At 46.0% G+C, this 12,353-nt stretch overlaps 1 protein-coding gene across 1 annotated transcript in view; it reads right to left on the minus strand.

Annotated features, from left to right (window-relative positions):
- STARD9 (StAR related lipid transfer domain containing 9) overlaps positions 1-12,353 on the minus strand; it is a 313,170-nt gene that overhangs the window by 74,951 nt on the left and 225,866 nt on the right. Inside the window, exon 20 of the mRNA XM_069730886.1 lies at positions 5,603-5,703. Within this exon, the coding sequence (XP_069586987.1) occupies positions 5,603-5,703 (101 nt within the window). The remainder of the gene's footprint in view (positions 1-5,602; positions 5,704-12,353) is intronic.

Below are 12,353 nucleotides of genomic sequence, written 5' to 3' on the forward strand. Positions count from 1 at the left end.
CTTCAGGTGCTTCACAGCAGCAGAAGCAACATGGAAGGAAAAAATGAACATTTAACTTTTTAGTCACAAAAATTATCTTTTAGCAACAATTTTTTTATTTTCCCAATGGTAAAAGGAGAAACTGAACCACGAAAGTTGTTGTCCAATTTGTCCTGAGTACGCTGATACCTCATATGTGGGGGTAAACCACTGTTTTGGCGCACGGCAGGGCTTGGAAGGGAAGGAGCGCCATTTGACTTTTTGAATCAAAAATTGGCTCCACTCTTTAGCGGACACCATGTCACGTTTGGAGAGCCCCCGTGTGCCTAAAAATTGGAGCTCCCCCACAAGTGACCCCATTTTGGAAACTAGACGCCCCAAGGAACTTATCTAGATGCATAGTGAGCACTTTGAACCCCCAGGTGCTTCACAAATTGATCCGTAAAAATGAAAAAGTACTTTTTTTTCACAAAAAAATTCTTTTAGCCTCAATTTTTTCATTTTCACATGGGCAACAGGATAAAATGGATCCTAAAATGTGTTGGGCAATTTCTCCTGAGTACACCAATACCTCACATGTGGAGGTAAACCACTGTTTGGGCACATGGTAAGGCTCGGAAGGGAAGGAGCGCCATTTGACTTTTTGAATGAAAAATTATTTCCATCGTTAGCGGACACCATGTCGCGTTTGGATAGCTCCTGTGTGCCTAAACATTGGCGCTCCCCCACAAGTGACCCCATTTTGGAAACTAGACCCCCCAAGGAACTAATTTAGATGCCTAGTGAGCACTTTAAACCCTCAGGTGCTTCACAAATTGATCTGTAAAAATGAAAAAGTACTTTTTTTTCACAAAAAAATTCTTTTCGCCTCAATTTTTTCATTTTCACATGGGCAGTAGGATAAAATGGATCATAAAATTTGTTGGGCAATTTCTCCCGAGTACGCCGATACCTCATATGTGGGGGTAAACCACTGTTTGGGCACTCGGCAGGGCTCGGAAGAGAAGGCGCGCCATTTGACTTTTTGAATGGAAAATTAGCTCCAATTGTTAGCGGACACCATGTCGCGTTTGGAGAGCCCCTGTGTGCCTAAACATTGGAGCTCCCGCACAAGTGACCCCATTTTGGAAACTAGACCCCCCAAGGAACTTATCTAGATGCATATTGAGCACTTTAAACCCCCAGGTGCTTCACAGAAGTTTATAACGCAGAGCCATGAAAATAAAAAATAATTTTTCTTTCCTCAAAAATGATTTTTTAGCCTGGAATTTCCTATTTTGCCAAGGATAATAGGAGAAATTGGACCCCAAATATTGTTGTCCAGTTTGTCCTGAGTACGCTGATACCCCATATGTGGGGGTAAACCACTGTTTGGGCGCACGGCAGGGCTCGGAAGGGATGGCACGCCATTTGGCTTTTTAAATGGAAAATTAGCTCCAATCATTAGCGGACACCATGTCACGTTTGGAGAGCCCCTGTGTGCCTAAACATTGGAGATCCCCCAGAAATGACACCATTTTAGAAACTAGACCCCCAAAGGAACTAATCTAGATGTGTGGTGAGGACTTTGAACCCCCAAGTGCTTCACAGAAGTTTATAACGCAGAGCCATGAAAAAAAAAAAAAAAAATTATTTTCTCAAAAATGATCTTTTAGCCTGCAATTTTTTATTTTCCCAAGGGTAACAGGAGAAATTTGACCCCAAAAGTTGTTGTCCAGTTTCTCCTGAGTACGCTGATACCCCATATGTGGGGGTAAATCACTGTTTGGGCACATGCCGGGGCTCGGAAGTGAAGTAGTGACGTTTTGAAATGCAGACTTTGATGGAATGCTCTGTGGGCGTCACGTTGCGTTTGCAGAGCCCCTGATGTGGCTTAACAGTAGAAACCCCCCACAAGTGACCCCATTTTGGAAACTAGACCCCCAAAGGAACTTATCTAGATGTGTGGTGAGCACTTTGAACCCCCAAGTGCTTCATAGAAGTTTATAATGCAGAGCCGTGAAAATAATAAATACGTTTTCTTTCCTCAAAAATAATTATTTAGCCCAGAGTTTTTTATTTTTCCCAAGGGTAACAGGAGAAATTTGACCCCAATATTTGTTGTCCAGTTTCTCCGGAGTACGGTGATACCCCATATGTGGGGGTAAACTACTGTTTGGGCACATGCCGGGGCTTGGAATTGAAGTAGTGACGTTTTGAAATGCAGACTTTGATGGAATGCTCTGCGGGCGTCACGTTGCGTTTGCAGAGCCCCTGATGTGCCTAAACAGTAGAAACCCCCCACAAGTGACCCCATTTTGGAAACTAGACCCTGAAAGGAACTTATCTAGATGTGTGGTGAGCACTTTGAACCCCCAAGTGCTTCATAGAAGTTTATAATGCAGAGCCGTGAAAATAATAAATACGTTTTCTTTCCTCAAAAATAATTATTTAGCCCAGAATTTTTTATTTTCCCAAGGGTTACAGGAGAAATTGGACCCCAAAAGTTGTTGTCCAGTTTCTCCTGAGTACGCTGATACCCCATATGTGGGGGTAAACCACTGTTTGGGCACACGTCGGGGCTCAGAAGGGAAGTAGTGACTTTTGAAATGCAGACTTTGATGGAATGGTCTGCGGGTGTCACGTTGCGTTTGCAGAGCCCCTGGTGTGCCTAAACAGTAGAAACCCCCCACAAGTGACCCCATTTTAGAAACTAGACCCCCTAAGGAACTTATCTAGATATGTGGTGAGCACTTTGAACCCCCAAGTGCTTCACAGACGTTTACAACACAGATCCGTGAAAATAAAAAATCATTTTTCTTTCCTCAAAAATTATGTTTTAGCAAGCATTTTTTTAGATTCACAAGGGTAACAGGAGAAATTGGACCCCAGTAATTGTTGCGCAGTTTGTCCTGAGTATGCTGGTACCCCATATGTGGGGGTAAACCACTGTTTGGGCACACGTCAGGGCTCGGAAGTGAGGGAGCACCATTTGACTTTTTGAATACGAGATTGGCTGGAATCAATGGTGGCGCCATGTTGCGTTTGGAGACCCCTGATGTGCCTAAACAGTGGTAACCCCTCAATTCTAACTCCAACACTAACCCCAACACACCCCTAACCCTAATCCCAACTGTAGCCATAATCCTAATCACAACCCTAACCCCAACACACCCCTAACCACAACACTAATTCCAACCCTAACCCTAAGGCTATGTGCCCACGTTGCGGATTCGTGTGAGATATTTCCGCACCATTTTTGAAAAATCTGCGGGTAAAAGGCACTGTGTTTTACCTGCGGATTTTCCGCGGATTTCCAGTGTTTTTTGTGCGGATTTCACCTGCGGATTCCTATTGAGGAACAGGTGTAAAACGCTGCGGAATCCGCACAAAGAATTCACATGCTGCGGAAAATACAACGCAGCGTTCCCGCGCGGTATTTTCCGCATCACGGGCACAGCGGATTTGGTTTTTCATATGTTTACATGGTACTGTAAACCTGATGGAACACTGCTGCGAATCCGCAGCCAAATCCGCACCGTGTGCACATAGCCTAATTCTAAAGGTATGTGCACACGCTGCGGAAAACGCTGCGGATCCGCAGCAGTTTCCCATGAGTGTACAGTTCAATGTAAACCTATGGGAAACAAAAATCGCTGTACACATGCTGCGGAAAAACTGCACGGAAACGCAGCGGTTTACATTCCGCAGCATGTCACTTCTTTGTGCGGATTCCGCAGCGGTTTTACAACTGCTCCAATAGAAAATCGCAATTGTAAAACCGCAGTGAAATGCGCAGAAAAAAACGCGGTAAATCCGCCATAAATCCGCAGCGGTTTAGCACTGCGGATTTATCAAATCCGCAGCGGAAAAATCCGCAGAGGACCAGAATACGTGTGCACATTCCTAACCCTAACCCTACCCCTAACCCTACCCCTAACCCTAGCCCTAACCCTAACCCTACCCCTAACCCTACCCCTACCCCTAACCCTACCCCTAACCCTAACCCTACCCCTAACCCTACCCCTAACCCTAACCCTACCCCTAACCCTAACCCTATTCTAACATTAGTGGAAAAAAAAAAATTTCTTTATTTTTTTATTGTCCCTACCTATGGGGGTGACAAAGGGGGGGGGTCATTTATTATTTTTTTTATTTTGATCACTGAGATAGATTATATCTCAGTGATCAAAATGCACTTTGGAACGAATCTGCCGGCCGGCAGATTCGGCGGGCGCACTGCACATGCGCCCGCCATTTTGGAAGATGGCGGCGCCCGGGAGAAGACGGACGGGACCACGGCTGGATCGGTAAGTATGATAGGGTGGGGGGGGACCACGGGGGGGGGGATCGGAGCACGGGGGGGGGGATCGGAGCACGGGGGGGGGGAATCGGAGCGCGGGAGGGGTGGAACGGAGCGCGGGGGGCGTGGAACGGAGCACGGGGGGGCTGGAATGGAGCACGGGGGGGTGGAACGGAGCACGGGGGGGGTGGATCGGAGTGCAGGGGGGGTGATTGGAGCACGGGGGGGTGATTGGAGCACGGGGGGAGCGGACACGAGCACGGGGGGGAGCGGAGCACAGGGCGGAGGGGAGCCGGAGCAGTGTACCGGCCAGATCGGGGGGGTGGGGGGGCGATCGGAGGGGTGGGGTGGGGGCACACTAGTATTTCCAGCCATGGCCGATGATATTTCAGCATCGGCCATGGCTGGATTGTAATATTTCACCCGTTATAATGGGTGAAATATTACAAATCGCTCTGATTGGCAGTTTCACTTTCAACAGCCAATCAGAGCGATCGTAGCCACGAGGGGGTGAAGCCACCCCCCCTGGGCTAAACTACCACTCCCCCTGTCCCTGCAGATCGGGTGAAATGGGAGTTAACCCTTTCACCCGATCTGCAGGGACGCGATCTTTCCATGACGCCGCATAGGCGTCATGGGTCGGATTGGCACCGACTTTCATGACGCCTACGTGGCGTCAAAGGTCGGGAAGGGGTTAAAGCCCTTTCAGGACTTCAATGGCTGACAAGGTCAGATATACCTCAAGGTAAGTCATATTGCACGACTCGTTAAAGGGTTGATTGTGACTTGTAGGATCGCTACTTCCAACAGGTGGCGCTATAGAGTTTAAGTCCTCTTTTTCTCAGAAGAGGCAATTTGCATATTATATTTCCCAGAGGAGCATGGCACGGCGAATAAGCCTCCTTACCTTGACAAGCCAGAGATGGTATGTCACTCTCCATAAGGAGAAACGATACCCCTTAGACCCCAGTGCAGAGCCTCTCACCTAGCCAAATCAGTTCTCATGCTTCGCACTGACGAGGGCCAACAGCCCGAAACACCGTGTCTGCGAACTGAGATATTGATTTGGCTTTTATCCTAAGTCATATTGCACGACTCATTAAAAGGTTGATTGTGACTTGTAGGATCGCTACTTCCAACAGGTGGCGCTATAGAGTTTAAGTCCTCTTTTTCTCAGAAGAGGCAATTTGCATAGTATTGCTTATGTCATGCATACTGATGTATTTTGATGCAGGTTTGTAAATAAATGGTGGAAATATAATATGCATTTCACTAAATCATTTTCTTAAATAATCATGTCTAATTTAATATTACTTTTACAATAAACGACGTTCAAAGTACCTTGTGTTTAAGAGGAGAGAATTCCCTTTAGATGAGGAGAAATCCCCAGACAGGTCCAGCCAGTCCAGAGAACAATCACTGACAGAAGATACCCGACTGTCCTGTAGAAAGAACATGAGTATTACTGGTTAGCAACATGGGATTATATTACTATACACAAAGGGTTAAGAAAGCCACACACAATGTCAGCCAAACCCTCTTATCTTGGCGTAACTGTATGACTAAAGGTACCTTCACACTAAACGATATCGCTAGCGATCCATGACGTTGCAGCGTCCTCGCTAGCGATATCGTTTAGTTTGACACGCAGCAGCGATCAGAATCCTGCTGTGATGTCGCTGGTCGGGGCTAGAGGGCCAGACCTTTCTTTGGTCGCTGGCTCTCCCGCTGACATCGCTGAATCGGCGTGTGTGACACCGATTCAGCGATGTCTTCGCTGGTAACCAGGGTAAACATCGGGTTACTAAGCGCAGGGCCGCGCTTAGTAACCCGATGTTTACCCTGGATACCATCCTAAAAGTAAAAAAACAAACGCTTCATACTTACCTACCGCTGTCTGTCCCTCGGCGCTGTGCTTTCCTGCACTCACTGTGAGCACAGCGGCCGGAAAGCAGAGCGGTGACGTCACCGCTCTGCTTTCCGGCCGCTGTGCTCACAGCCAGAGCAGAGAAGCAGAGCGCCGAGGGACAGACAGCGGTAGGTAAGTATGAAGCGTTTGTTTTTTTAACTTTTAGGATGGTATCCAGGGTAAACATGGGGTTACTAAGCGCGGCCCTGCGCTTAGTAACCCGATGTTTACCCTGGTTACCGGCATCGTTGGTCGCTGGAGAGCTGTCTGTGTGACAGCTCTCCAGCGACCAAACAGCGACGCTGCAGCGATCCGGATCGTTGTCTGGATCGCTGCAGCGTCGTTTAGTGTGAAGGTACCTTAATGTGCATGGGAGAAAGGTGGTCTTCTGACTTTTCTCGGGATACCCTTTGAAAGAAGGATGGGGCTGTTTGCTTTTAACATACCTAATCCTTTTGCTCTCAAGCAGATAAGGTCATATTGCGTTAGTGCAGTCCGTTCAACGCATGCATTAAATGGACTGCGCAACGCAAGTGCCTTTTCACCCCTTAACCCCCAAGGGTGGTTTACACGTTAATGACCGGGCCAATTTTTACAATTCTGACCACTGTCCCTTTATGAGGTTATAACTCGAACGTTTCAACGGATCCTGATGATTCTGACACTGTTTTCTCGTGACATATTGTACTTCATGATAGTGGTAAAATTTCTTTGATATTACCTGCGTTTATTTGTGAAAAAAAAAGGAAATTTGGCGAAAATTTTGAACATTTCGCAATTTCCATCTTTGAATTTTTATGCCCTTAAATCACAGAGATACAGTCATGGCCAAAAGTATTAACACCCCTGCAATTCTGTCAGATAATACTCATTTTCTTCCTGAAAGTGATTGCAATCACAAATTATTTGGTATTATTATCTTCATTTAATTCGTCTTAAATGAAAAAACACAAAAGAGAATGAAGCAAAAAGCAAAACATTGATCATTTCACACAAAACTCCAAAAATGGGCCAAACAAAAGCATTGGCACCCTCAGTCTAATACTTGGTTGCACAACCTTTAGCCAAAATAACTGCGACCAACTGCTTCCGGTAACCATCAATGAGTTTCTTACAATGCTCTGCTGGAATTTTAGACCATTCTTCTTTGGCAAAACTGCTCCAGGTCCCTGATATTTGAAGGGTGCCTTCTCCAAACTGCCATTTTTAGATCTCTCCACAGGTGTTCTATGGGATTCAAGTCTGGACTCATTGCTGGCCACCTTAGAAGTCTCCAGTGCTTTCTCTCAAACCATTTTCTAGTGCTTTTTGAAGTGTGTTTTGGGTCATTGCCCTGCTGGAAGACCCATGACCTCTGAGGGAGACCCAGCTTTCTCACACTGGGCCCTACATTATGCTGCAAAATTTGTTGGTAGTCTTCAGACTTCGTAATGCCATGCACACGGGCAAGCAGTCCAGTGCCAGAGGCAGCAAAGCAACCCCAAAACATAAGAGAACCACCACCATGTTTGACGGTAGGGACCATGTTCTTTTCTTTGAATGTCTCTTTTTTCTCTTGTAAACTCTATGTTGATGCCTTTGCCCAAAAATCTCTACTTTTGTCTCATCTGACCAGAGAACATTCTTCCAAAACATTTTAGGCTTTTTCAGGTAAGTTTTGGCAAACTCCAGCCTGGCTTTTTTATGTCTTGGGGTAAGAATTGGGGTCTTCCTGGGTCTCCTACCATACAGTCCCTTTTCATTCAGATGCCGATGGATAGTACGGGTTGACACTGTTGTATCCTCGGACTGCAGGGCAGCTTGAACTTGTTTGGATGAAAGTCGAGGTTCTTTATCCAACATCTGCACAATCTTGTGTTGAAATCTCTTGTCAATTTTTCTTTTCCATCCACATCTAGGGAGGTTAGCCACAGTGCCATGGGCTTTAAACTTCTTGATGACACTGCGCACGGTAGACACAGGAACATTCAGGTCTTTGGAGATGGACTTGTAGCCTTGAGATTGCTCATGCAATGAGCTGTATATCTGACAAAATACTTAATAAGTAACATTTCCCACATGTCTACTTTACATCAGCACAATTTTAGAACCAACATTTTTTTTGTAAGGGAGTTATACTCTACTGTGGGTAAAATTCTGCAGGGCATTCTAAGGGATGCTATACTGGAATATCTGAAGAAGAATAACCTCATGACCAAATACCAACATGGGTTTACTAGGGACCGTTCCTGTTAGACAAATCTGATCAATTTCCATGAAGAGGTAAGTTTCAGACTGGACCAAGGGAACGCAGTGGCCGTAGTGTATATTGACTTTTCAAAAGCTTTTAATACGGTGCCAAACAAAAGGTTGATACATAAAATGAGAATAATGGGGATAGGGGAAAATATGTGTAAGTGGGTTGAGAGCTGGCTCAGGGATAGGAAACAAAGGGTGGTTATTAATGGAGCACACTCGGACTGGGTTGCTGTTAGCAGTGGGGTACCACAGGGGTCAGTATTGGGCCCTCTTCTTTTTAACAGATTTATTAATGATCTTGTAGGGGGCATTCAGAGCAGAATTTCAATATTTGCAGATGACACTAAACTCTGCAGGGTAATCAATACAGAGGAGGACAATTTTATATTAATTACAGGATGATTTATGTAAACTAGAAGCTTGGGCTGACAAATGGCAAATGAGCTTTAATTGGGATAAATACAAGGTCGTGCACTTGGGTAGAAGTAATAAGATGTATGACTATGTTGATGCTCATGAGGAGAACATAATTTTACCTCTATACAAGTCACTAGTTCGACCACACTTAGAATACTGTGTACAGTTCTGGTCTCCGGTGTATAAGAAAGACATAGCTGAACTAGAGCGGGTGCAGAGAAGAGCGACCAAGGTTATTAGAGGACTGGGGGGTCTGCAATACCAAGATACCGTATATACTCGAGTATAAGCCGACCCGAGTATAAGCCGACCCCCCTAATTTTGCCACAAAAAACTGGGAAAACTTATTGACTCGAGTATAAGCCTAGGGTGGAAATGCAGCATTTACCGGTGAATTTCAAAAATAAAAATAGATCATTATTTCCCCATAGCTGTGCCATATAGTGCTCTGCACCGTTCATATTGCCCCATAGATGCTGCACAGATGCCCCATATAGTGCTGTGTGCCGTTCATATTGCCCCATAGATGCTGCACAGATGCCCCATATAGTGCTGTGTGCCGTTCATACTGCCCCATAGATGCTGCACAGATGCCCCATATAGTGCTGTATGCCGTTCATACTGCCCCATAGATGCTGCACAGATGCCCCATATAGTGCTGTGTGCCGTTCATACTGCCCCATAGATGCTGCACAGATGCCCCATATAGTGCTGTGTGCCGTTCATACTGCCCCATAGATGCTGCACAGATGCCCCATATAGTGCTGTGTGCCGTTCATACTGCCCCATAGATGCTGCACAGATGCCCCATATAGTGCTGTGTGCCGTTCATACTGCCCCATAGATGCTGCACATATATCTGTGCCATGGCCGCTGCTGCTGCTGCAATAAAAATAAAAAAAAACCACATACTCACCTCTCTTGATTGCAGCTCCCAGCGTCCGGTCCCGGCGCCTCCATCTTCCCGGCGTCTCCCCGCTCTGACTGATCAGGCAGAGGGCGCCGCGCACACTATATGCATCATCGCGCCCTCTGCCTGAACAGTCAGAGCGCAGACGCCGGGAAGATGGAGGCGCCGGGAAGATGGAGCGGCGCCCGGCGGCTGGAACGTGGACAGGTAAATATAACATACTCACCTAGTCCCAGCGATCCTCGCGCTATCCCTGCCTTCCTCCCCGTCTTCTGTGCTGCAGCCTCTTCCTGTCAGCGGTCACCGGCACCGCTGATTAGAGAAATGAATAGGCGGCTCCATCCCTATGGGAGGTGGAGCCACCTATTCATTTCTGTAATGAGCGGTCCCACGTGACCGCTGAAGAGGGGAAGAAGCTGCAGCACAGAAGACGGGGAGGAAGGCAGGGACAGCGCGAGGATCGCTGGGACTAGGTAAGTATACCTCAGCTCCCTCACCCCCTCACCTGCCGACCCCACCGCTAGCGTGACTCGAGTATAAGCCGAGAGGGGCACTTTCAGCCCAAAAATTTGGGCTGAAAATCTCGGCTTATACTCGAGTATATACGGTAGGTTATTACACTTGGGGCTATTTAGATTGGAAAAATGATAATTACTTACGGGAAATTTGATTTTCCAGAACCATGACAGCACCGCACGTGAGAGATGGCATCCGCTCCCAGGAACAGGAAACCTGTAGCAGAGATAAAAGAATGGGGCGGCCCCTCTCTCCTCAGTTTGTTTCAGAGTATGGAAGATGACCGCTTTGTTAGTACACACTCATATATTATATTTACATTGTGTAGCTCTTTATTAATTTTAATCTATACATATATTTCATATATACATATATATATATATATATATATATATTCTTATATATATATATATATATATATATATATATATATATATATATATATATATATATATATATATATATATATATATATATATATATATTTGCTTAAACATATTAACTTCTCTTTTTTTTTTTTTTTGTGAATCACACAACCATCACCAAGATAGGGCGGGAATTAACGCGGTGCTGTCATGGTTCTGGAAAATAAAAATACCCGTAAGTAATTATCATTTTGTTCCCTTCACCATGACAGCACCGCACGTGAGAGGAAGAAATAGAAGACTCCTAGGGTGGGACAACAGCAGATAATACCTTTCTCCCAAAAGACAAGTTTGATAGACCTAAGTCTAGACTATAATGTCGGAAGAAGGTAGATGGTGAAGACCATACTGCCGCTCTGCAGATCTGTTCTACCGAGGCGTTTGCCCTTTCCGCCCAGGATGTGGCAATAGCACGCGTGGAGTGGGCCGTAACACCTTGTGGGGGAACTTGACCAGAAGAGGAATATGAAAGTGAGATAGCCGTACGCAACCACCATGCAATAGTTGCCTTTGAGGCCTTTTTTCCCCCATTTGTCCCCTGGAAGGCGACAAAAAGGGCTGATGACTGACGCCAAGATTTTGTGGCTTCTATGTATTGAAGCAGGCAGCGTCTGACATCGAGACAATGGAAGGTTTGTTCTCCCTGGGATTTTGGTTGAGGACAGCATGAGGGCAGAATAATTTCCTGGTCCCTATGAAATTTTGAGTTGACCTTTGGAAGGAAGGCCGGGTCGGTTTTGATGACCACTTTGTCATCCTGGAAGGTAGTGTAAGGTGGGTTCACCGACAGCTTGCAGCTCACAGGTACGACGGGCTGAAGTTAAGGCAACCAGGAGGACCGTTTTTAGGGTTAAGGATTTTATTGAAATAGAATCAAGAGGCTCAAAGGGGGAAATGGTTAGAGCATTTAAAACTAAATTTAGATCCCAGGGAGCCACCTTAGGTAATAATTTTGAGGGTCTAGATGTAAAGGAGGCTCAGATGAATCTAAAGACCCAAGGGTGGTCAGCAAGTTTCTGATCAAACAGCGCACCCAGGGCAGAGACTTGCACCTTTAAGGTGCTAGTAGATAGCCCCCTCTCTAACCCTTTTTGGAGAAATTCTAGAATTTCTTTTACCGGAACTTCCAGGCTTGTCTCGGACAATTGTCGCCCACGAGAATTCCAGGAATTTTTTCCAAATTTGTTTTTATTTCTCTGAGGTGACTTTTTTCCTGCTAGAGAGCAACGTGGTCACCAAAGGGTTTGAGAATCCTTTTGCTAATAGAAGCCCCCTCTCAAGTTCCAGGCGGTGAGATGTAGCCCGTGTACTTGGGGATGTTGAACTGGTCCCTGGTGTAGGAGATCCGAGGCATCTGGGAGGATCCACGGGTCCGAGATAGACATTCGTCTGAGCCACGTAAACCATGCCCTTTTTGGCCAAAAAGGAGCTATGAGGATAACTCGTGCCTTGTCTTCCCGAATCTTCTTGAGGACTGTCGGGACTAATGGTATCGGGGGAAATGCGTACACCAGGTGAAAGTTCCATCGGTATAGAAACGCATCTACTCCCTCCGGGTGTTCTCTTGGGTTCAGAGAATAGAACCTCCTCACCTTTCGATTTTCTCTTGTGGCAAATAAGTCTATTTCTGGAACGCCCCAGCTGGGACAGATTTTCCCAAATATTCCCTGGTTTAGG

This window comes from Ranitomeya imitator, chromosome 1, assembly GCF_032444005.1.
Source record: "Ranitomeya imitator isolate aRanImi1 chromosome 1, aRanImi1.pri, whole genome shotgun sequence".
In the NCBI taxonomy this organism is placed as follows: Eukaryota; Metazoa; Chordata; class Amphibia; order Anura; family Dendrobatidae; genus Ranitomeya; species Ranitomeya imitator.